Source organism: Neoarius graeffei, chromosome 8, assembly GCF_027579695.1.
Source record: "Neoarius graeffei isolate fNeoGra1 chromosome 8, fNeoGra1.pri, whole genome shotgun sequence".
Lineage (NCBI taxonomy): Eukaryota > Metazoa > Chordata > Actinopteri > Siluriformes > Ariidae > Neoarius > Neoarius graeffei.
The window spans coordinates 10,953,635-10,981,089 of NC_083576.1; the positions used below are offsets into that span (position 1 = coordinate 10,953,635).

A 27,455-nucleotide genomic window follows, 5' to 3' on the forward strand; every position below is an offset into this window, starting at 1 on the left:
CAATTCTGCAGATAGACACGGACAACATGACAATTTGCACTGCAAAACTACTCTAAACTGCAACTGTAATTTGCTTTATTTTGTCCAATTTACTGTACTATGAACACTGCATCATACGATTTTGCAGTATAGGCCTACACACATGCACACACGTGCAGGCGTGCACGCACACACACACACACACACACACACCTTTCCAAGCAAAAATTGTAATTCCATCACTGCCTGGGTGCATACCTGTTTTCCCTGCGAAAGGTTTGAATGATGGAAGAGACTGTAGAGCGTGGCACGTTAGGCTGCACTCGGCGCCCTGCCTCTGCCATGGTTAGACCATGATTGACAACATGGTCAATAATGGTGGCTCTAATTTCATCGGGGACAGTGTGATGCCTACGCACGCCTCGCCCTCTTCCCCCTACTCCACCACCACGCATACGCACCCCTCTTCCTCTTCCTCTCCTTCCTCCTCCATCTCTTCCTCTTCCCCTTCCTCCAGCTGGAAGTTGACCTTGTTGAGGTTCCTCCATATTCATTCTGCAAATAGTACTGGCACCAGGCCAAGCTCTATATATACATGTATGGCCGTAGGCACAGTCATACACAACACCTGCCAGGTAACTCCACAAACTGTTGGATTGGTCATCTGTGATGTGGGAAACTCCTCCATCGTTAGTCTAAACCTGAATTCACCTGTCACTTATTCACCTAACTGCCATGTATTTATTCCAAAAATCTTCCAAATTCTTCTGACAAAAATATATATATATATACTATATTGTATTATGTCCTTGACTAATTTTGACAATTGAGCAGACTATTCTGCATATGATGGCTTATACGATGAAATTGTTCTGACATGTTTTGGAGGGAACGACCATAACATTGAGAAGCAGCTAATTGGGATAGATTATGAACATATATTCATTTGGAAGTTGAGCTAAATGTGGGATGATTGTGTTAACTGTGGGCCACTTGTACATAACCATTTGCAAGGATGCACTAGACACCGGAGACATGTACAAAGGATTTGCAATTTGACGAAAGCAATGAGAAATGCCAATCTGTTGTGAGAAGTTGCAAGTGGGTTTGGGGATTTGTCCATGTTATTTTGAGAATGTCATCTCAGTTTCAGGAAATGAGCCAAACCAATTGAGAAAAACTGTAATATGCTTATTGTTAGACTTAGTTTGTGTGATCAAGCCCCTGTAATGCATGAGAATGAGTGCATTCATTGTTTCAACTACACCTTCTGACTAATCAGATTCGAGATTTCCAACAGCGATGAAGCTTTTGGAACCCTCGCCAATCAAGTCCACTGTATTTCCAGATTCAATTGTACCACGCCAAAATCTAGGATATACAGTACTGTTATAGATTTCTATTCTATGACATCTACATTATCAAGTCAGTACAAAAACATTTTAGAGTTCGAAATGTACAGGGTTTTTTTTCCAGCACAAAATTAAATGTTATAGACAAAAAAGTTTGTATCTGAGCAGCATATTCCATAAGAGAGCACTTTTCAGATTAAAAAAGAAAACATAATGAAGGCTGCTGGGTTTTGGCGCAAAATTCAGAAGCCAAAGTGTCCAGAAGAACTGTGTCTGGTTCTGGAAGATGCTCAGTAAAACCTACAGATCAGTTCTTTATACAACCCCGATTCCAAAAAAGTTGGGACAAAGTACAAATTGTAAATAAAAATGGAATGCAATGATGTGGAAGTTTCAAAATTCCATATTTTATTCAGAATAGAACATAGATCAAAATGTCTCATTTAAAGAGAAAAATTAGGTGATTTTAAATTTCATGACAACAACACATCTCAAAAAAGTTGGGACAAGGCTATGTTTGCCACTGTGAGACATCCCCTTTTCTCTTTACAACAGTCTGTAAACGTCTGGGGACTGAGGAGACAAGTTGCTCAAGTTTAGGGATAGGAATGTTAACCCATTCTTGTCTAATGTCGGATTCTAGTTGCTCAACTGTCTTAGGTCTTTTTTGTCGTATCTTCCGTTTTATGATGTGCCAAATGTTTTCTATGGGTGAAAGATCTGGACTGCAGGCTGGCCAGTTCAGTACCCGGACCCTTCTTCTACGCAGCCATGATGCTGTAATTGATGCAGTATGTGGTTTGGCATTGTCATGTTGGAAAATGCAAGGTCTTCCCTGAAAGAGATGTCGTCTGGATGGGAGCATATGTTGCTCTAGAACCTGGATATACCTTTCAGCATTGATGGTGTCTTTCCAGATGTGTAAGCTGCCCATGCCACACGCACTAATGCAACCCCATACCATCAGAGATGCAGGCTTCTGAACTGAGCGCTGATAACAACTTGGGTCGTCCTTTTCCTCTTTAGTCCGAATGACACGGCGTCCCTGATTTCCATAAAGAACTTCAAATTTTGATTCGTCTGACCACAGAACAGTTTTCCACTTTGCCACAGTCCATTTTAAATGAGCCTTGGCCCAGAAGAGACATCTGTGCTTCTGGATCATGTTTAGATACGGCTTCTTCTTTGAACTGTAGAGTTTTAGTTGGTAACGGCGGATGGCACGGTGAATTGTGTTCACAGATGATGTTCTCTGGAAATATTCCTGAGCCCATTTTGTGATTTCCAATACAGAAGCATGCCTGTATGTGATGCAGTGCCGTCTAAGGGCCCGAAGATCACGGGCACCCAGTATGGTTTTCCGGCCTTGACCCTTACGCACAGAGATTCTTCCAGATTCTCTGAATCTTTTGATGGTATTATGCACTGTAGATGATGATATGTTCAAACTCTTTGCAATTTTACACTGTCGAACTCCTTTCTGATATTGCTCCACTATTTATCGGCGCAGAATTAGGGGGATTGGTGATCCTCTTCCCATCTTTACTTCTGAGAGCTGCTGCCAGTCCAAGATGCTCTTTTTATACCCGGTCATGTTAATGACCTATTGCCAGCTGACCTAATGAGTTGCAATTTGGTCCTCCAGCTGTTCCTTTTTTGTACCTTTAACTTTTCCAGCCTCTTATTGCCCCTGTCCCAACTTTTTTGAGATGTGTTGCTGTCATGAAATTTCAAATGAGCCAATATTTGAGCCAAGCTAAGATCTCTGGGTCTGACCAAAACCAGTTGTTTTGTCTTATCAACGGTCTCTTCAAGGTTAAGACAGTCCCAGTGCTTCCATCACACGATTGCTCTGCGGTGTTGGCTGAAGATTTCAATAACTTCTTTAATAACAAGATCCAACTTCTCAAAGATCAGATGTGCTCCTCGCCCCTGGTGTCCATGGACCTGACAGTTGGGCATAGCGAGTCTTCTTGCAAAAGTGTATTCTCAGAGTTCTCTCAGGTGTCTGTGAGTTAGTATATCTGTGAGGTTATCCAGAAGTTGAAGTCCACATCTTGTGTGTTAGACCCTATTCAGACTGATTTTCTGAAACTATCCGTTGATGACCTAGCCCCATCTATTACTGCCATCGTTAATGCTTCACTGAACTCTGGGTTTTTTCCATCGCCACTCAAGAAATGTATCATCCGCCCTTCCATTAAGAAACAACTATTAGATCGTGAGGTGGAATCAAGTTACCATCCCATCATGAATGTTGTGTTTATCTCGAAAATACTTGAACGTGTAGTTGCTACGCAGTCACTAAATTACCTCATTATGAACGGTTTACTTGCAAAGTTCCAGTCTGCTTATCGGCGCGTTCATAGCACTGAAACTGCGCTACTCCGTGTTTTCAATGACATTTTGGTCGCCATTGACAGTCGGCATAAGGTGGTACTTGTTCTACTAGATCTATCTTCTGCTTTCGATACCATCGATCACACTGCTTTTCTTAGACGACTTGAAAAGCGTTATGGTATCACCCAGATTGCTTTCAAATGGTTTGAGTCTTACCTCTCTAATAGAACCCAGCAAGTCATGATTGGTGATGTCTTGTCTTCTGAGATCAATCTAAATTATGGCACGCCTCAGGGCTCAGTGCTTGGGCCATTACTCTTTTCCCTCTTTTTTGCACCCTTGGAGGACGTCATTTCAGCTCATGGCCTGAATGCCATGATGTACATCGATGATACCCAGCTTTATGTCACAATTGACTCACACAAAGATTGCCCTGTTATCCTGTCCAATCTTGAACTATGTATAAAGGATATTCTTGTCTGGTGTACGTCAAACGGCCTGGCCTGCAATCCGGATAAGACTGAAGTCATCCATCTTTCTTCACATTTCTCAAGCCCTGCTAATGTTCCCGGCATCAGTATCGATGGGTTTAACATCTCACCCAAATCAGATGTACGTGATCTTGGTGTGACTTTTGACTCAAACCTCTTGATGACTAAACACGTCAACAACATCTGCAAGTCTGCTTTCCTCTCCATCAGGAACACTGGCCGAATACGAAAGTATCTCAACCAAGAGACTTGTGAAAAGCTTGTTCATGCTTTTATAACATCAAAGTTAGATTTTTGTAATAGTCTACTCGTAGGACTTCCTGATATAGAGATATCTAAGCTCCAGCGAGTCCAGAACACTGCTGCTAGGCTAGTTAAAGGAGTGAAAAAGAGTGATAGCATAACACCTATTCTCCGTCAGCTTCACTGGCTCCCGATTAGATCTAGAATAGACTTTAAGGTACTTTGCTTAGTGTACAAGGCATCTCACAATCAAGCCCCTGACTACTTATGTGAACTCCTAAATAATTACAGACCTTCTCGCTCATTGAGGTCAGCTAGCCTCAACCTGTTATCAATACCTAAAGCTAGCACTAAAACATATGGAGAAAGAACATTTTCAGTATATGGACCAAAACTTTGGAACTCTCTGCCGCTTTCAATTAGGAACTCAGATTCATTTGTAACTTTTAAATCGTCATTAAAGACATTTCTTTTCCTTAGCGCTTATAATGTATAGAAACATGCTCTGGAGCGTATATTTAGATTAAATTTATTTTATAGTTTCTTATTGAATGTATTGATAGGATTTGCATTATGTAAATAGTATATTGCTTTTAATTTATTGTAAAGCATTGAGACTGTGTGTAATGCTTAAATATAGTATTATTATTATTATTATTATTATTATTATTATTATTTGGCATGAAATTTCAAAATGTCTCACTTTCGACATTTGATATGCTGTCTATGTTCTATTGTGAATACAATATCAGTTTTTGAGATTTGTAAATTATTGCATTCCATTTTTATTTACAATTTGTACAACCCTGATTCCAAAAAAGTTAGGACAAAGTACAAATTGTAAATAAAAATGGAATGCAATGACGTGGAAGTTTCAAAATTCCATATTTTATTCAGAGTAGAACATAGATGACATATCAAATGTTTAAACTGAGAAAATGCATCATTTAAAGAGAAAAATTAGGTGATTTTAAATTTCATGACAACAACACATCTCAAAAAAGTTGGGACAAGGCCATGTTTACCACTGTGAGACATCCCCTTTTCTCTTTACAACAGTCTGTAAACGTCTGGGGACTGAGGAGACAAGTTGCTCAAGTTTAGGGATAGGAATGTTAACCCATTCTTGTCTAAAGTAGGATTCTAGTTGCTCAACTGTCTGAGGTCTTTTTTGTCGTATCTTTCGTTTTATGATGCGCCAAATGTTTTCTATGGGTGAAAGATCTGGACTGCAGGCTGGCCAGTTCAGTACCCGGACCCTTCTTCTACGCAGCCATGATGCTGTAATTGATGCAGTATGTGGTTTGGCATTGTCATGTTGGAAAATGCAAGGTCTTCCCTGAAAGGGACGTCGTCTGGATGGGAGCATATGTTGCTCTAGAACCTGGATATACCTTTCAGCATTGATGGTGTCTTTCCAGATGTGTAAGCTGCCCATGCCACACGCACTAATGCAACCCCATACCATCAGAGATGCAGGCTTCTGAACTGAGTGCTGATAACAACTTGGGTCGTCCTTCTCCTCTTTAGTCCGAATGACACGGCGTCCCTGATTTCCATAAAGAACTTCAAATTTTGATTCGTCTGACCACAGAACAGTTTTCCACTTTGCCACAGTCCATTTTAAATGAGCCTTGGCCCAGAGAAGATGTCTGCGCTTCTGGATCATGTTTAGATACGGCTTCTTCTTTGAACTATAGAGTTTTAGCTGGTAACGGCGGATGGCACGGTGAATTGTGTTCACAGATAATGTTCTCTGGAAATATTCCTGAGCCCATTTTGTGATTTCCAATACAGAAGCATGCCTGTATGTGATGCAGTGCCGTCTAAGGGCCCGAAGATCACGGGCACCCAGTATGGTTTTCCGGCCTTGACCCTTACGCACAGAGATTCTTCCAGATTCTCTGAATCTTTTGATGATATTATGCACTGTAGATGATGATATGTTCAAACTCTTTGCAATTTTACACTGTCGAACTCCTTTCTGATATTGCTCCACTATTTGTCGGCGCAGAATTAGGGGGATTGGTGATCCTCTTCCCATCTTTACTTCTGAGAACCGCTGCCATTCCAAGATGCTCTTTTTATACCCAGTCATGTTAATGACCTATTGCCAGTTGACCTAATGAGTTGCAATTTGGTCCTCCAGCTGTTCCTTTTTTGTACCTTTAACTTTTCCAGCCTCTTATTGCCCCTGTCCCAACTTTTTTGAGATGTGTTGCTGTCATGAAATTTCAAATGAGCCAATATTTGACATGAAATTTCAAAATGTCTCACTTTCGACATTTGATATGTTGTCTATGTTCTATTGTGAATACAATATCAGTTTTTGAGATTTGTAAATTATTGCATTCCGTTTTTATTTACAATTTGTACTTTGTCCCAACTTTTTTGGACTCGGGGTTGTAAAACTGCACTCATTGTACCTGAGACTACTATTTTTTTTTTAAAGTAAAGGGAATTTCGTCTCACACCAAATATCGGCTTTGTTTCATTTATTATGGCTTACGGATTACCGTTTATAGTACTTTTTTAATGTTGAAACATTTCATTTCATTATTTTTAAGCCATTTTTTCTCTACAGCATTTCTTTACATGTGCATAAAACTTTTGTAGAAATACTGTATTCTCTAGTTTTAATATATTTTGGTTCTTTATACGGTTATTTACCATTAAGGAGTCTTTTCGGAGCAGTGGTGGCTCAACCGGTTAATAAGTCTCTGGGTTACTGATCATGGCAGGTCAGGGTTTCGAGTCCCAGCACCACCAAGCTGCTGCTGTCTGGCTCTTGGGCAAGGCCTTTAACCCAATCAACCTGACATAGAATTGGGGAAAAAGATACCAGTCACTGGTGAAGCTGTAAATTTCAGGTTTCCTTCTGTCCTCCATGTGGCTTCAGGGTGGTAAGAGACTTTTTCATATTACTGAACACATTTACAGCATTTCTTTACATGCGCCTAAGATTTTTTCACACTACTGTATCTTTATTGTAGGAACCACCTGAAGGTCATATAAAAGAATACTTATTGTAATCATTCATTCCTTCATCTTATAGCATTTGACAGACACCCTTATCAACAGCAATTTATATTTATACAACTGAGCAGTTGAGGGTTAAGAGCCTTGCTGAAGGACCCACCAGTGGCACCTTGGCAGGGTTGGGATTTGAAGTTATGACCATTTGATTACCATCACTTTAACCACTGTGCTGCCAGTTTGATGGTAAAAGTGCAGGTGCTCAAGCATTCACTGTGGTCTATCTATAATGCTGTGGGGACCATTTTAGCCTTTTATTTTATGTGGGTTTGTTTTACAGCCTTTTTCCCCCTCTCTACTGGTCTCCTGCAAGCTATATTTATTTCAGTTGCAGGACTTTCTGAAGTGGATCTGAAGCGCTGGCTGAAATGAGCTGTTTTATTATTATTACAGCTTTTACACTCAGAGAGCTCGCTTTTCATTCTTTTTTTTTATTTTTTTCTTAACAATCCATTCTCCAGCCACTTTTCTGCATCTAAAAAAATTCCAAATAACTGTTTGTGAAAACCTGAGAGCAGATTATGAGCCTAAAACGCTTGTCCATGTACACTCACAGGATATATCGAAATTACGATGGGCATTAAGAGACTCTTACAAAGTAATATGTTTGTGTTTCTTTAAAAAGCAAAAGTAGGCCAGGCATTGGGCAATTAGTTTATGAAGAGATTTTGAATTTTTATTCATTTCTTGTTTCGGATGAGGCACAAAATGTGATAAGCATTTTTAGCATATAATTATTATTATAATAGTTATTTAGTTGTTTATTATTATTATTATTATTATTATTATTATGTAAAAATAACTAATGTCTAATTGATATTGTGAATTATATATGTTTCATGTGTAATTATGTGAATAATATGGCCTCAACTACATATTTTCAGTTAACATTTGAAAACAATATCATAATGTAAAAAAAAAAAATCAGATGAGAGAAAAAAAATCACACCTACTACATGTGAAAATAAAATTGTGTAAATAAAATAAATCGTGAAAAATGAAACCAAATCTGAAAAAAATTTGCTTACAATTAAAAACAAACATGAAAATACATTATTCACATATTAGAGTATGTGTAGTATTATGTGTATGAAATATAGAAACAAAAACAAAATTAAATTAACATGTGGAAATAAATTAATCATGTGGGGGGGTTGTGCATGGAAATATAAAACCGTGTACAATTAACATGTCAAAATAAATTAGCCTTGTCAGAAAATCATATATGATGTATAACAGCACATGAGATAAGATGTGCAAGTACAACCCCATTTCAAATTCTAAACTTCATTTATATTTAATAAATACAATTAATTTGGTTTGTAAAACTATTGAAAATGTTTTCTTTGTACAAATCACATATTTTTGTTTTTCCTGCATTTTGGAAACTATCCCAACTTTTCTGGAAATGGAGTTGTAAATGAATCATGTGAGAAAAATCAGGCGTAAAAACAAAATATCCAAAAATAACCCCAAAATCATTCACATGTAACTTTTCCTGGAAGATTCTTGAATGAATTTTGTATTTATCCTCAGTCTTAGAATTTTAAGAAAGTGCTACGCTTTCATGATAAAACTTTTGTGATTTACAGTATGTGCATATCCTTTCATTAAAAAGTCCTTGAGCTTCTGTACATTTCTCTCTGAAAGTCAGTCCAAATGGTAATATGTCATTTTCTCTCTCTCTCTCAGTACTCGGGCTCATACCAGCTGAGTGTCAGTGTAGGGATTTGGAGCTCGACTGCAACGGTGCTCACTTTAAAGACGTCCCTACGGTATCCACGAACGTCACCATGATGTGAGTTCCTCTTTATCATGCTCATCAGGTTCACTTGTACTGTGTGTGTGTGTATATGTATGCACGAGTTGTCACATGCTTTCACTGCTCGAGTGGCAGAGCAGATGTTAGATCACCGCATGAGGTGTTTGCCAGCAGACGCTTGGTTTAGAGCAAGCACGGATTCTGTCACACATTCAGTGTGATGTTATTATTATAATTATTATTATCCAAATAAGAGTTAAGGTTCCTTAAGTTTCTTTGCACATACATGCTAAAATTTCAGACTTGGCTGTCAATTACAACCCCGATTCCAAAAAAGTTGGGACAAAGTACAAATTGTAAATAAAAACGGAATGCAATAATTTACAAATCTCAAAAACTGATATTGTATTCACAATAGAACATAGACAACATATCAAATGTCGAAAGTGAGACATTTTGAAATTTCATGCCAGATATTGGCTCATTTGAAATTTCATGACAGCAACACATCTCAAAAAAGTTGGGACAGGGGCAATAAGAGGCTGGAAAAGTTAAAGGTACAAAAAAGGAACAGCTGGAGGACCAAATTGCAACTCATTAGGTCAATTGGCAATAGGTCATTAACATGACTGGGTATAAAAAGAGCATCTTGGAGTGGCAGCAGCTCTCAGAAGTAAAGATGGGAAGAGGATCACCAATCCCCCTAATTCTGCGCCGACAAATAGTGGAGCAATATCAGAAAGGAGTTCGACAGTGTAAAATTGCAAAGAGTTTGAACATATCATCATCTGCAGTGCATAATATCATCAAAAGATTCAGAGAATCTGGAAGAATCTCTGTGCGTAAGGGTCAAGGCCGGAAAACCATACTGGGTGCCCGTGATCTTCGGGCCCTTAGACGGCACTGCATCACATACAGGCATGCTTCTGTATTGGAAATCACAAAATGGGCTCAGGAATATTTCCAGAGAACATTATCTGTGAACACAATTCACCATGCCATCCGCCGTTGCCAGCTAAAACTCTATAGTTCAAAGAAGAAGCCGTATCTAAACATGATCCAGAAGCGCAGACGTCTTCTCTGGGCCAAGGCTCATTTAAAATGGACTGTGGCAAAGTGAAAAACTGTTCTGTGGTCAGACGAATCCAAATTTGAAGTTCTTTATGGAAATCAGGGACGCCGTGTCATTCGGACTAAAGAGGAGAAGGACTACCCAAGTTGTTATCAGCGCTCAGTTCAGAAGCCTGCATCTCTGATGGTATGGGGTCGCATTAGTGCATGTGGCATGGGCAGCTTACACATCTGGAAAGACACCATCAATGCTGAAAGGTATATCCAGGTTCTAGAGCAACATATGCTCCCATCCAGACGACGTCTCTTTCAGGGAAGACCTTGCATTTTCCAACATGACAATGCCAAACCACATACTGCATCAATTACAGCATCATGGCTGTGTAGAAGAAGGGTCCGGGTACTGAACTGGCCAGCCTGCAGTCCAGATCTTTCACCCATAGAAAACATTTGGCGCATCATAAAACGGAAGATACGACAAAAAAGATCTAAGACAGTTGAGCAACTAGAATCCTACATTAGACAAGAATGGGTTAACATTCCTATCCCTAAACTTGAGCAACTTGTCTCCTCAGTCCCCAGACGTTTACAGACTGTTGTAAAGAGAAAAGGGGATGTCTCGCAGTGGTAAACATGGCCTTGTCCCAACTTTTTTGAGATGTGTTGTCGTCATGAAATTTAAAATCACCTAATTTTTCTCTTTAAATGAGACATTTTCATCTATGTTCTATTCTGAATAAAATATGGAATTTTGAAACTTCCACATCATTGCATTCCATTTTTATTTACAATTTATACTTTGTCCCAACTTTTTTTGGAATCGGGGTTGTACTAGCGGTATTAAAATGTACAAGAAAGGGGTTTTGAACCTAATTTGCATGTGTGATTTTATAAATAGAAGACTTATGATTCATGGTTGCCTTAAATCAAAATTGAACTCAAAACACATTTAAAACGAGAAGGGCATTTGGTAGAGTCCATACTTCTGCCAAGCCACATATTTGAATATGCATCAAAATCTAATCAATTGTTCCTTGGCCCATGGATCACCTTTCCTCCAAATTTCATCCAAATTCATTCACTACTTTTTGAGTTACATTAGGAACAGACAAAAAAAAAAACTGGATATGCATACATATCAGGATCCTAGAGCCATGTACGGTACCTGTCAAGATTTGCATCAAAGCTTAATCAATGGTTCTTTGGCCCATGGATCACCTTTCCTCCAATTTTCATCAAAATATGTTCACAACTTTTTGAGTGACATTGGGAACAAAATGGAGGCGAAAACATAACCTCCTCCAACAAAGTTGTTGGAGGTAACAAAAGTCTAAGTGCAGTTGCTGAAAGTTGAAATTGTATGTTTCCACAACTACATATGATAGACAAACCAAATACCAAATATTGATTTAATCTAGTGGTTTATAGTGCGCTTTTATTTTTTTCCTATCTTTATTATTATACCCCCTCTCCGAAGGAGGGGGGTATACTGGTTTACCTCTGCCTGTCCATCTCTCTGTATCTCCGTATTTCCGTCCATCTGAAACACCCTTTTTCTCAGCAACCACAAATCATATCCACTTGGTACCGAGCTTCAGCTTGGGGTTCTATACCATGTATACCGTTTTCAGGTCTGTCGCACATCAACTTCCTGTTTACCGACTGAATGTATTTACAAAACTTATAGTGTGGATTTACAAAATTTTTGGAACATTTTTCTCAGCGGGCGGCACGGTGGTGTAGTGGTTAGCGCTGTCGCCTCACAGCAAAAAGGTCCGGGTTCGAGCCCTGTGGCCGGCGAGGGCCTTTCTGTGTGGAGTTTGCATGTTCTCCCCGTGTCCGCGTGGGTTTCCTCCGGGTGCTCCAGTTTCCCCCACAGTCCAAAGACATGCAGGTTAGGTTAACTGGTGACTCTAAATTGACCGTAGGTGTGAATGGTTGTCTGTGTCTATGTGTCAGCCCTGTGATAACCTGGCGACTTGTCCAGGGTGTACCCCGCCTTTCGCCTGTAGTCAGCTGGGATAGGCTCCAGCTCGCCTGCGACCCTGTAGAACAGGATAAAGCGGCTAGAGATAATGAGATGAGATGAGATGAGATGAGATGAGAGATTTTTCTCAGCAACTACAAATCTCAACTGCTTGATATTTGGTACCAAGCTTCAGCTTGGGGTTCTACACCATGTATACCGTTTTCAGGTCTGTCCCACATCGACTTCCTGTTTACCGACTGAATGTATTTACGAAACATATAGGGTGAATTTTGACTCTATTTCAAGAAGCAAAATGTTATTTCAGAATGACGGTTTACCAGGATGCAATTTGAAATCCCTGGGGAGAACACAGCTCTTTACTTACAGTACTTGTTTCAGGGTTAATTATTTGTTGAAGTCAGCATTCATAATAAGTGTCCTATTCCTTTGATTGCTTGAATTCTGATATAAGCGAGATCGGGGGGATATGTAAGTAAGCAGTAGCTCACAGTTGATCTTGTTTATTTAAAGAAAACATTCATTATATTTGAAAGCATCATCTTTGCTTGACGATATTTTCTTCCCATGCACCCTAGACATTTCTTAGGAACGCTGCTTTGCTGACGGTGCTGACAGTTCAGCTTTGCTAAAACCCTGAGATGTTCTGAGATGCTTTTCTGTTCACCGTGGTTGTAAAGAGTGCTTATTTGAGATATCACAGCCTTGTTGTAAGCTTGAACTGATCTGTTAAATGATAGAGCAAGCAGCACAATGAACACTCTCTCCTAGTTAAGACGCTCTGAGTGTTAAGATGCTTTTGGGGAAACCCACCTCCGACCGTTCTCCGCTGACCTTTCTCACCAAATAAGACATTTCCACACACATAACTGCCACCACTTACCCGATGTTTTTTTTGTGTGTTTCGCTCTATTCTGTGTAAACTCTGTAGACTGTTGTGTGTGAAAATCTGAGATCAGTAGTTTCTGAAATACTCAAACCAGCTGTCTGGAACCATTTTTCATTATGTTATAGGAATTTAGCAGATGCTCTTATCCAGAGTAACGTACAACAAGCACACACACACACACACACACATACCCAGCACCTGGGGAACAGTTGGGGGTTAGGTGCCTTGCTCAAGAGCATTTCAGCCATGGATTTTTCTGCTGGTCCAGGGAATTGATCCAGCAACCCTTTGGCTAACCCAAGGCTACTTCTCTAACCTTTAATGTGATCTTGAAGTCACTGAGATTATATTTTTCCCCATTTTGATGTTTGGTGTCATTCAAGCAAGACAGCCTTTCGATTTAAAAAAATCGGTGAAATTTACTTCCCTCTGAAAGTTACTCATTGTGATATATGTTTATTTCTGTAATATCTCACAAAATTTCAGGCCATTCTGTGGCTGGGAAGTTATTTAATTTGGTGGATTCCCAAGCAAATAATGTGCATGAAATTGCTCGCTTCACACAGTCAAGCAGACAGAGGAAGTCCATGTGCACATGCGCAGGTTTACCTCTTCTTCTTCTTCTTCTTTTGGGTTTTACGGCAGCTGGCATCCACAGTGTTGCATTACTGCCATCTACAGGTTTACCTTTGACCATGCACTGACTGTTCCATCATTCTGTCGCTAAACGAACAGCTGATCACACCGAGGTGCTCGCTGAGCGCCGATATTTATTAGTTTGGTCCTGCGTTTCCTTTCCTTCGTATATAACATAATGTCTTTTCTTCTCACTTTCCGTTACTGTAGTCAGTCTTTCACGTTTCATTCGCACACTCATGTCCTTCATTTTTCTCTCCTGTTTCAAATTTGTATCCCACAATGCCTTGCATGAATGGGGAAAGCCCACCACGTGATGCATGACGTAGTATCTTGAATTGGGTCATGGTGAAGCAGGAAAAAGTAGCAGAGAATTTAGAGCCATGTGGCCCTAAATTCATTAATTGTTCTATTTTTAAAAAACAAATAAAAGTGGAAGTCTGTGATTCGAATTCAGTAGCTTTCGGTCCACTAAACAAAAATAATTGGGTGTCGGGGAAAATTCTTTTTATGATCTAAACTTGAAAAATCTGAAAGGTACTGTCGTCTACCTTTAACTGAAGGTCTTGACCTGTATCTTCATGATTTTATTCATTGTATGATTAGCTGAGGAGCGGCACGGTGGTGTAGTGGTTAGCACTGTCGCCTCACAGCAAGAAGATCCGGGTTCGAGCCCCGTGGCCGGCGAGGACCTTTCTGTGCGGAGTTTGCATGTTCTCCCCGTGTCCGCGTGGGTTTCCTCCGGGTGCTCCGGTTTCCCCCACAGTCCAAAGACATGCAGGTTAGGTTAACTGGTGACTCTAAATTGACCGTAGGTGTGAATGTGAGTGTGAATGGTTGTGTGTCTATGTGTCAGCCCTGTGATGACCTGGCGACTTGTCCAGGGTGTACCCCGCCTTTCACCTGTAGTCAGCTGGGATAGGCTCCAGCTTACCTGCGACCCTGTTGGACAGGATAAGCGGTTACAGATAATGGATGGATGGATGGATGGATGGATGATTAGCTAATCGAATAATTGCGTGAACAAACAGGTGTATGGCTGTTCCTATTAAACCAAGTGCATGGTGTATACATTGCTATGCTGTATAAAGATAAAAAAGCTGAGGAGTGTATAGGAACAACGTTAGTCTAAAACTGTATAACTGTCATCAAATCAGTTATGTTTCATATAGTTACTGCGTTTAATAAATCACACTTCAACGAGCCAAAGGCATTAATGGCATTTGTTATGCCTCTTTTATTTAAGAACTGATTTTGCGCTCTAGATGGAACAGAATGTCAACAAAACTGTTAACCGAGGCTGTTTTTGCCATCTGAAAAGAGGGTGTTATTTACCTCTGTTCTCTCAAGCTTTCATTTTTGTTTTTTTTAATCAATTCTGTGCTTTATTTATTGACTTATTTATGTTTTCGCAGGACAGCTGGGGAATGAAATTCCCAAAAGTCAATAAAAAATTTGGCAACTTCATTATGCAAAATTAGGTTAATGATATTCTCCACACAAAGTAACCATCCCTCTGATGTTCATTTGGTCTCAGCTGAGTGAAAAAGCCTTCTCATAAACTCCATATCTCATAAACTCAGCTGCTTCCCCGAGCCAGTCAGGATTCTCCTACACACAACTGAATTGAATGAAATATTCCTTTGGAAGAGGTTTCACGCACTACTACTTAAGTCTATACTTTATATAAGGAATAAAACACCACAAGGCATGCTGTTATAGGAAAATAATGAATGATTGAGTGGTGTACAGTACCCCAGTGCAAAATGGATTACTTTCCTATCACAGTATTTACTGAAGGGTTCCTCTTATACTGCAGAAATTTGCCAGAAATTTTTAAAACTAAAGAAATAAAATGGTACGTGATACTTATCCATTCATTGTTACTTTTAAACTAGAAGGCCTTTCGATTTCATAAAATCGGTGAAATTTAGTTCCCTCTGAAATTTGGTCATTTCTGTAATATCTCAAAAAAAACAGGCCATTCTGTGGCTGGGAAGTTATTTAATTTGATGGGATTCTCGAGCAAATAATGTGCATGAAATCGCTCTCTTCGCGCAGTCAAGCAGACAGAGGAAGTCCATGTGCGCATGCGCAGGTTTACCTTCTTTTTCTTCTTTTGGGTTTTACGGCAGCTGGCATCCACATTTCATTACTGCCATCTACAGGTTTACCTTTGAGCGTGCACTGACAGTTCCATCATTCTGTCGCTAAATGAACAGCTGATCACACCGAGGTGCTCGCTGACCGCCGATATTTATTAGTTTGGTCCTGAGTTTCCTTTCCTTCGTATATAACATAACGTCTTTTCTTCTCGCTTTCTTTCCGTTACTGTAGTCGGTCTTTTACGTTTCATTCGCACACTCACATCCTCCATTTTTCTCTCCTGTTTCAAATTTGTATCCCACAATGCCTGGTGCAAATGGGGGAAGCTCACCACGTGATGCATGACATTGTATCTTGTATTGGGTCATGGTGAAGCAGGCAAAAATAGTGGAGAATTTAGAGCCACATGGCTCTAAATTCATTAATTGTTCTATTTTTTTATAAACCTAATAAAATTGGAAGTCTGTGAATCGAATTCAGTAGTTTTCGGTCCACTGAAAAAAATAATTGGGTGTCGGGTAAAATTCATTTCATGACATGACCTACACTTGAAAAATCTGAAAGGCAGTCTACCTTTAATGTTGTTGAATGGCGAGAAAACAAGTCAGCTCCTGTTCTCACTGATGTCAAAGCAGCTATAAAGTACATAAAGCTGACACTGGAGACTCCTTCCAAATACAGAAAGAAAGAAAGAAAGAAAGAAAGAAAGAAAGAAAGAAAGAAAGAAAGAAAGAAAGAAAGAAAGAAATGGCTCCTTACAGAAAACTTCACCATATCAAAAATTGCATGAATTTTTTTTAATATGATGGACAAGAAATTATGTATCAGAACAAGTGCATAATACATCATACAGTTGTGTTCAGAAGTTTGTCCACACTCATCATGAATGTCATGGCAATGTTAGACTTTCAGTGATTTCTTTGAACCGTTCTTTTTCTGGGGCAGAAAGAAAAAAACAAACAAGAATTTGGTGCACAAGTTTTAATTTATTGTGGGTTTTCTAAAATCAAATTCTGTGGTGCTGAAAGTTTCAAAATGTCTTAACTTGCCAAAGCCAAGACCTCTTAACTCCCTGTCAGTGATCATAATTGACTGCAGCTGGTTGTCTGTGATAACATAAAAAAGGTTTGTTTGACAGCACTCATTGGACTGACCAACACACAGTACAATGGGGAAAGTCCAAGGAGCTCAGTGCAGATCTTAGAAAGAGGATCATAGCTTTACACACTCAGGAATGTCTCTTGGAGACATTTCTAAACAACTGCAGATTCCAAGATCATCAGTTAAAACAATTATATGTAAGTACAAGTTATTTGGAGGTGTAGCCACTTTGCCAACGTCTAGAAGAAGACTCAAACTGTGACACTCAGTTGAGAGGAAATTTGTTTGGATGGTCAGGAACAGCCCAGGGTGGCACAGTGGTTAGCACTGTTGCCTCACAGCAAGAAGGTTCTGGGTTTGAACCTCACAGCTGATGGGGGCCTTTCCATTCTGTGTGGAGTTTGCACATTCTCACCGTGTCTGCATAGGTTTCTTCCAGGTGCTCTGGTTTCCCCCACAGGTTAAAGACATGCAGAATTGGTAAAATACCCAGCCACTGGGGTTGCACAAGCCAGTGCATACTTAGTACTGGTCCCAAGCCTGACTGGGGAGGGCTGCATCAGGAAGGGTATCTGGTGTAAAACTGATGCCAAATCAAATATACGGAACAGATCCACTGTGGCAGCTGGAAGAAGAAGGTCAGGAACAACCCAGGAGCAGACCTGTGATGAGCTGGAAGTTGCTGGAACACCGGTGCAGTGTTACTGTCTACAGTCAAGTGAGTTTTACATTGCCATAGACTGCCACGGCTGCCGTCCATAAAAGAAGTTCAAGTTCAAGTAACTTTATTTGTACCCGAAGGTAAACTTGTTTTGCAGTGAAGTGAGTCAGCTTTCTCTTCCACACATGCCAAACAACACTTAAAACATCTAACATAAAACACAGCGTGATAAACATATAACATAAAAAACCATGATAAAAGGGCGGCACGGTGGTGTAGTGGTTAGCGCTGTCGCCTCACAGCAAGAAGGTCCTGGGTTCGAGCCCCGGGGCCGGCGAGGGCCTTTCTGTGTGGAGTTTGCATGTTCTCCCCGTGTCCGCGTGGGTTTCCTCCGGGTGCTCCGGTTTCCCCCACAGTCCAAAGACATGCAGGTTAGGTTAACTGGTGACTCTAAATTGACCGTAGGTGTGAATGTGAGTGTGAATGGTTGTCTGTGTCTATGTGTCAGCCCTGTGATGACCTGGCGACTTGTCCAGGGTGTACCCCGCCTTTCGCCCGTAGTCAGCTGGGATAGGCTCCAGCTTGCCTGCGACCCTGTAGAAGGATAAAGCGGCTAGAGATAATGAGATGAGATGAGAACCATGATAAAAAACATGTAACATAAAACGCAACATTAAAACATAAACACATAAAACCCCACATGAAGCTAAGACTTATTAAAAAGTCTTATGGCTGCAGGAGCAAAACTGTTTTTATAACGCTTGGTTTTACATTGTGGTACTTTATATCTACATCCTGACAGGAGAGGATGGAACTCACAATGTAGTGGGTGAGAAGTGTCCTTTAAAATTGATCCAGATATCCTCTGTACCTGTCTGGAGTACAGTGATTCTGGATTTAACTGCATCTCTGCTGTCAGCTTACTGGACCACTTCACTATTTGGTTCAGGCACCTCTTATTTTTAGACGACAGATTACCAAACCAAGACACCAAGCAGAAAGATAAAACCCATTCAATAAAAGCATGATAAAACGGGGTCAGCAGTGTTTTGTCAATGTGAAATGACGACCGTTTCCTGAGGCAAAACAGACACTGGTTCCCCTTTTTATATACAGCTTCACACAAGGGAGTAACTTTGATTTTGACATTGGTGGGGACACAAAGGTGATCCAAGGCAGAGCTTCCGAAAGGTGGGGGTTTTTTTCCATTAGCAATCATAATTTCATGTCATGCAGATCTTATAGGTTAACGAGGGCAGCCGTGGCCTAATGGTTAGGGAGTTGGTCTTTGGATCTAGCCTAGCCTAGTGGTAGTAGAAAGAGGTCTCTGTAAAACGGTGAACGCAGCAGACTCAGCGGCTGTCACGCTGTTGATTCTGAAATGCAAGTCGCACATCTGCATGGCCATGCAGTAGCCTACATCTGACTACTTACATTCTGTAAAACCATTAGGTCTATAAATTTAACATTCATTCATCGAGGATATTATCTAACACCAAGTTACATTGCTCCAGCATTCCTTTTCTCTGCAGCTATGCAGTAGCCTAGCTCTGATGCGTCCTGTCACGTTGCTAAACCTGCCTAAGGAACCACAGCAATACTTTTATGAAGGGTTTCCATACATCAAAAGGATTTTGTTGAGTTTTTAAAGCTCGACAGAAACCCTGCACTTACATTCTTGACTTTGAAGAAGAATGAACGAATGTCTCGTTTCTTGGGAGGGGGGCCGTCATCCATGATACTCAAGTCAGCATGCGAGTCGTAGGGCAAGCATGCATGGACATCGAAGTCCAGCTCAATTTGTAGGCTGACGGAGAGTGGGGGGGTGCGTGGGGTAGGTCAGGTGTGTACGTGTGAGATACGGGGGGTTGATGGGCGGGTAGTCACGGCTGCTGTGGGAAGTGTGCTGCTTTTACAGCAGATTGAGTGACAGCTGGGATAGCCAACCATGTAAGTTAGCGAGAAACAGGTAGCTAATCAGAGAATGATATCTACGTTAGAGCGGGGATTATTAGCAGTGTCATACATTTAACCCTTTGTGTGCCATATAATCATTGCTCAGGTTAGGACATCGGTTTTATTGATAGTGATTACACAGTAGCGGCTGAATATTGGTAGGGACACGTCCCTAGCGTCCCTACCCAAAATTACGCCCTAGGCTTCACAGTTTGCCTCAAAAGTCAGTTTACTATCAATGACTGTGCCAAGATACTTATATGTTTCAACACATTCTACTGTCTGACCCTTTATAAAAGTGAGTTCCTGTGCCTGGGGGAGTTTCCTAAAATCAATTAACATGTCTTTGGTTTTTAATACGTTCATCTGCAGAAAGGATTCGTCACACCACTGAACAAAGTCCTGAATGACTGGACCGTGGCAGGTTTCATTGTCCTTCAGCAGACTGACAATGATGAAGTCATCTGCATATTTTAAAATGAATCTGCCCTCCCTGCTGCTACGACACATGTTTGTGTAAAGGATGAACAGGAGAGGTGACAGAATGCATCCTTGTAGGAAGCCAGTGGAGGAACAGACCTGATCAGACAGAAAGCCGTTCCTGCTCACTCTCTGTGTTCTGTTTGTTAAGAAATCTAAAATCCAGCCCACAAGATTAAAACTTAGATTAAATTGTTCGAAAAGCCTCTCTGTTAAAATGTGGGGTTGAATGGTATTAAAAGCAGATGAAAAATCAATGAATAAAAGCCTTGCATGCGTTCCCTTTCCCTCAAGATGTTTAAGAAGCAGGTTCCTTAAAGTGACTGTGGCATCCTCAACTCCTCGAAGTGGTCTATAAGCAAACTGCAGAGGATCCAGGTCATTCTCTGTCTTCTTTATGATTTCAGACCTCACCCATTTTTCAAAGGTTTTCATCACAATGGATGTCAGTGCAATGGGTCTAAAATCATTCAGTGATTTTTGGACCTTTTATCTTGGGAACAAGGACAACTACAGCCTACAAAGAAAAAAAGCCCCTGCTCCAAAATCAACACATTCGATCTTGACTAAAGTTTGCAACTGAACACATGGACAAAGAAAACTCCTTATGGAGGAAAGATTGATCACACTATATTCAGAGGAGTAAAGGTGAGCCATTCAACCCCAAGAACACTGTACCAACTGTTAAGCATGGTGGTGGTAGCATCATATTCTGGGGCTGTTTTGCTGCTAGTGGAACTGAACAAAATTGAGTGTTCCAATAGGACATTGTACGGTGGCCGACAAGGGTCAAACGGACGGTCCAATACGTCTCAGTTCGAGAAAACAGCTTCAAGTACAGAAACGATGCAAAATCACAAACTCAAACACAAGTCTAAACGAGGTCTAAATGAAAAAACGTGCTGCAAAAAACAAACACAAATGCATCATCATCAAACGCGATGCAAATAGAGAAACGATCTGCAAACGAAAAACGCTGCATTACCTGTCACTACAAACGGAGATGCTCCATCCCGTGTGTCTCTCTATTGAGCTGTTACACTGAGAGCGCCCCCTGCAGGTTTGGAGCATCTCCGTTTGTAGTGACAGGTAATGCAGCGTTTTTCGTTTGCAGATCGTTTCTTGGTTAATAATAATAATAATAATAATAATAATAATAATTTAAATTTATATAACGCCTTTCAAGAAACCCAAGGACGCTTTACAATAGTAGACAAAGAAAAATATATATATAAAATAAGAAAAATAAATAAATAAAAAATAAAAGGTAAAAGTCCACCAAGTAGGGGTCAGGATGTAATTCCCGTGGTGTAGCAGCCACAGTCCCACCAAAAGGCGCACGAAAACAAGTCCCACATCTCCAGCACCGCCACCGCGACGCCGTCAGCAACATCGCTCAGAACACCACGCCATGGATCCACACAGCGAGCAGAGAAGCTCTGCCACGCAAAGCGCTGGTGTGTCCCAAACCGCCTGCACAGCTGCCGCGACACCACCAAGCAACATCGCTCGGAACATCACGCCAAGCGTTAAAGCACAGAGCGCTGGACAACCATGATGTAAAATGAGCAACGAGCTCACTGCAGTCCACAGCTGGGAGCACAGGCATCGCCCACGGCGAACCAAGGCCTGGAGGGAACCGACGCCCAAAACTAGGTCCGGAGCTACACTACAACCGGTGGACAAAACACTCAAACAAACATCAAACTACACAAACACAGAAAAAAAAATAGAAAAAGAAATAAAATAAAACAAAAAAGCTCTGGTTTGCAGATCGTTTTGCTATTTGCATCGCGTTTGATGATGATGCATTTGTCTTTGTTTTTTTGCAGCACATTTTTTCATTTAGACCTCGTTTAGACTTGTGTTTGAGTTTGTGATTTTGCATCGTTTCTGTACTTGAAGCTGTTTTCTCGAACTGAGACGTATTGGGCCGTTGCCGTCTGTTTGACCCTTGTCGGTCACCATAACAGTGACCCCAAATACACATTAAATCTGGTTGTTGAATGGATAAAGCAGGCTTACATTAAGCTTTTCAAATGGCCTTCCCAAAGTCCTGACCTCAACCCTATTGAAAATATACTGTATGGACTGCGCTTAAAAGACAGGTCTCTGCCAGGAACCCTACAAATTTAATTGAAATCTGGCAAGAAGAGTGGTCAAATATTCAACCAGAATTCTGTCGGAAGCTTGTTGATGGCTACCGAAAAGCGTTTCGTCAAGGTGAAACTTACTAATTGACATTTAACCCAATATTAGGTGTGCTGTGGGTGTATTTTTGATCCTGTTGGAATAATGTTGACCCTGTATTGATTTCATAAAGCCTAAAATATAATTCAAACTTGTGCACCAAATAATTGTCTTATTTGATTAAATTTGTATGTTGTACAATCATTCTGCCCCAGAAAAAGAACAGTTCAAAGAAATCATTCAAAGCCCAATCTTAATATCTCATCTCATCTCATTATCTCTAGCCGCTTTATCCTTCTACAGGGTCGCAGGCAAGCTGGAGCCTATCCCAGATGACTATGGGCGAAAGGCGGGGTACACCCTGGACAAGTCGCCAGGTCATCACAGGGCTGACACATAGACACAGACAACCATTCACACTCACATTCACACCTACGGTCAATTTAGAGTCACCAGTTAACCTAACCTGCATGTCTTTGGACTGTGGGGGAAACCGGAGCACCCGGAGGAAACCCACGCGGACACGGGGAGAACATGCAAACTCCACACAGAAAGGCCCTCGCCGGCCCCGGGGCTCGAACCCAGGACCTTCTTGCTGTGAGGCGACAGCGCTAACCACTACACCACCGTGCCGCCCCAATCTTAATATAACATAAGATAATATAACATAATACAACATAAACTTGTGATTTGCAGTCAAAACTATTGCCCAAGCTATGCTCATTATCCTTCTACAGGGTCGCAGGCAAGCTGGAGCCTATCCCAGCTGACTACGGGCGAAAGGCGGGGTACACCCTGGACAAGTCGCCAGGTCATCACAGGGCTGACACATAGATACAGACAACCATTCACACTCACATTCACACCTACGGTCAATTTAGAGTCACCAGTTAACCTAACCTGCATGTCTTTGGACTGTGGGGGAAACCGGAGCACCCGGAGGAAACCCACGCGGACACGGGGAGAACATGCAAACTCCACACAGAAAGGCCCTCGCCGGCCCCAGGGCTCGAACCCAGGACCTTCTTGCTGTGAGGCGACAGCGCTAACCACTACACCACCGTGCCGCCTCCAAGCTATGCTGTTATAGAAAATTTATCAACACCTTTGGCACGGTGGTGTAGTGGTTAGCATGGTCGCCTCACAGCAAGAAGGTTCTGGGTTTGAGCCCAGCAGCCGGCGAGGGCCTTTCTGTGCGGAGTTTGTATGTTCTCCTTGTGTCTGCATGGGTTTCCTCCAGGTGCTCCGGTTTCCCCCACAGTCCAAAGACATGTGGTTAGGTTAACGTGGGGTGGCCTTGGGCTGAGGTGCCCTTGAGCAAGGTACCGAACCCCTGACTGCTCCCCGGGCGCTCTGGTGTGGCTGCCCGCTGCTCTGGGTGTGTGCGTGTGTTCACTACTTCAGATGGGTTAAATGCAGAGGATGAATTTCACTGTGCTTGAAGTGTGCATGTGAAAAATAAAGGTTTCTTCTTCTTCAATGATGCTGTGGTATAAAACACTATTTTTATATTAGTTTCTCATTTCATTATGGATGTGATACTTACTGTATACTACTGTGTATCTATTGCATTTTACATCTGTGTCATTGTGTGCTGCATTATTTTGTTACGCAGTGTATATAAGCAGTTTGATGGACTGATAATAAATCTACTTCACTTGATTTCATGCACTATTGACTCCGGAAAAATCCTGATGACTTAATTGAGGCCTAATTTTTTCCCTGTTGTGACAGTTTGGCTTTGTTCATCAGTGTGCCACTGAAACTTGAAAATGCACAGTGTGGGATGTGTTCAACTGATTACTTGTTCACTGTCAGACATTTTGCTCCGCACAATCACAAGCCTTTGAGGAAAATTGTTTGTGATCACGTTTTGGTGTAAAACAACAGCATATTATGTGTTAAGTGCAATGGATCTTGTAAGCAAACGGAGACTTTGTGTGTGAAGTCGGATAGCTGTCCTCATTCCCTTTATCAGTGAGCTGAAAATGAACTGGATGAGGGTGATGGGTCTGAACAAGCGGGTTCTCCAGTATGTGTCTGTGAAGGTTCTCAGTCATTCAGGTCATAGTAAACCATAGGCACTAAAGAAGACAACTGGACTTGCTTGAAATTCTTGAAGACGTTTCACACACAGACCAGTACCTACTGTTTGAGGCCAAGTTTACATTAGACCGTATCTGTCTCGTTTTCTTCGCGGATGCACTGTCCGTTTACATGGAAACGCCGGGAAACGGTAATCCGCCAGGGTCCATGTATTCAATCCAGATCGTGTCTGGTCCGGTGCTGTGTAAACATTGAGGATACGCGGATACGCTGTGCTGAGCTCTAGCTGGCGTCGTCATTGGACAACGTCACTGTGACATCCACCTTCCTGAGTCGCTGGCATTGGTCATGTGACACGACTGCTGAAAAACGGCGCAGACTTCCGCCTTGTATCACCTTTCATTAAAGAGTATAAAAGTATGAAAATACTGCAAATACTGATGCAAATACTGCCCATTGTGTAGTTATGATTGTCTTTAGGCTTGCCATCCTTCCACTTGCAAGTGGTAAGTGACGCGCATGCCCGATATGCACTGGGATCACACACACAGCGGCTCAGTCCCGAATCACTGCTCGTGCGCTTCACTCGCGTGCTCTGTGAGCTGCGCAGGGCCGGAGTGCGCACCCTCCAGAGGGCACTCGCTGTTCAGGGCGGAGTGATTTGGAGCGCAGGATGCCTGCGGAGCCGAGCGTATCCGTGTATTGGTGTTGCTGTGTGCACGCGAATCGTGTATTGGCGTTGCTGTGTGCACGCTAATCGTTTTAAAAACGTTAATCTGATGATCCGCTGATACGGTCTAATGTAAACCCCACCTGAATCTCACCACCCACTGGAACACAAATTGGGGGTCGTTAGGACCTTACAGCACAGGGCTCATAACATTCCTACAATGGTAGAGGGAAAAGAGAAGGAGCAAAAACACATCAAGAAAGCACTTCAGAAGTGCAGGTATCCCAACTGGGCTTTCGTCAAGACCAGGAAAAGAAACATAATGGACAAGAAAGAAAACAGCAACAAATGCAAGAACCTTGTAATTCCCTCCATTCCTGGACTATCTGAGAAACTCATGAGGATCTTCTACAAACACAACATCTCTGTACACTTCAGACCCAGTAAAGGCCCGGTCACACAGCGCTTTACGGCTTTATCACGGCCAAAACCCATCAAAAAGTGCTCTCCCGTGAAGCAGACGATGTTGTTCGTGTTGATGTCGAAGTTAAGACGTGTTACAGTCGATATACAGACGTGACAGGACGCAGGGGAAAATCGGAACGGCGTCGGACGCGGTAAAAAGTTTTGGACTGCTCAAAACTTTAGACCGCGGACAACCACGGCCGGCACACGTGGTAAAGACGTGCAACACACGTGAAAAACACGTGATAATCAGTGTCCCGGCCATTATTAAAACTTGGAGAGACGTGGTAAGACGCGAAAGTTTGGCGGTCTATCACGGGCAGAGCACGGTCATCGGACGGGTGTTATGCGTTGGTATCACGGGATATAGCGTGTGTTTAGCGGCTTATCACTGAGAAATGGATTTTTCCGCGTACATAGCACTGTCTAAGCCCGTTAAACGACGTCTCAAACAAGTTCTAAATTCGATTGATCACTGTCTAATCACTTCTGCATCACTTCTGATTTGCGGCATGTATAAATACCGTAATTTTCTGAGACCTCGGCACTTGCAGTCTAGATGTCAAGGGGTGAACATGAACCCTCAACGCTGTGATGTCCTCATCTTAATGCTCCAGCACCAACAGAACCAACTGATACAGGCTCAACATATCCTTGCTGAGAGAAGAAGAAGAAGGAGGAGGAGGGTGGTACGGAACATCTGGGTGCGTGACTGGACTTGGTTAGCTGTGCTTAGGCAGTGCTGCAGCAGTGAAACAGCCGCCGACGGCCATACCCCGTACAAAGCACGGCAAAGCCAAAATTGACCAAAAATTAGCACTTACGACCACGTCCACCAGATTTTTGTATCTTTTTGTACGTGATATAGACGCGGAGTGCTGTGTGACCGCCCCTTAACACTCTGAGGCAGAAATTGGTCCACCTAAGGACAGAATACCCAGACACAAACAGGACAATGTAGTGTACGCAATTCAATGCAGTGAGGAATGCACGGACCTGTACATTGGGGAAATGAAGCACCGCTTCACAGGCACATGGCTCAACACAGGGAGAGCCAGTTCCTCAGGCCAGGACTCTGCAGTCTATCTTCATCTCAATAACAAAGGACACTCATTTCAGGACTGCAATGTAAGCATTTTAGCCAGACAAGACCAGTGGTTTGAAAGAGGAGTAAAAGAAGCCACCTTTGTCAACCTGGAACGACCATCGCTGAACAGAGGAGGTGGTCTGAGACACCACTTATCAGCCACCTACAATGCAGTCCTTGGCACACTTCCCAGAAAACTGAATACACATCCACACCAAGACTTAGGCCCTGTCCACACGGCAACGGATTCAGGTGACTCCGATACAATTGCTTATCGTTTAGGCCTGGCGTCCACACGGCACCGGCGTTTTGGGTGCCCAAAACGCAATCTTTTTGAGAACGGGTTCCAGAGTGGAAAGATCTGGCAACGTTGCCGTTGTGAAGTCGTCTGGATGAGTAGAACGGATTTGTTTATGATGACGTCACAACCACATGACTGTCAGTGCTTCACGCCGGGTAGAAGTGTAACGAACTCGATGCGAGTTGTCAACAAATCCTATAACTTGGTTCATGAAACGCGCTTACAAAATATTTTCACTGTGAATATTTATTGTGTAATGGTGCAAAGTGAGTGAGAGAGAGAGAGAGAGAGAGAGACTCTGCCCTTAGGGCAGAGTCAATCCCGCCAGCAAAAATAGGGGAAAAAAAGGAGCGATCTCACCTCTTCAGATGTTGGTTTAAATCCTACAATACATTCCTCAAAAAGGGCGTAGAAGAGCAAATTAATCCATCAACGTGTAGCATTCAATTTATTCTGGACCATTAAAGACGCCGCCTTCCGCGTAGAATCATACGTCATCCTCGCCGCCATATTGGATAGGTCAAAGCGGAGAATAAAGATTCATGTGCTGCGTTTAACTGTACCAACAGGTTTACCGTCCAAACGAGATCACATGGGATTACCTTT

The 27,455-nt window shown here is 41.9% G+C and overlaps 1 protein-coding gene across 1 annotated transcript in view; it reads left to right on the forward strand.

Annotated features, from left to right (window-relative positions):
• Window positions 1-27,455, forward strand: part of rxfp1 (relaxin family peptide receptor 1) — a 178,795-nt gene that overhangs the window by 56,087 nt on the left and 95,253 nt on the right. The window contains exon 4 of the mRNA XM_060927178.1: window positions 9,134-9,239. Coding sequence (XP_060783161.1) covers window positions 9,134-9,239 — 106 coding nt within the window. The remainder of the gene's footprint in view (window positions 1-9,133; window positions 9,240-27,455) is intronic.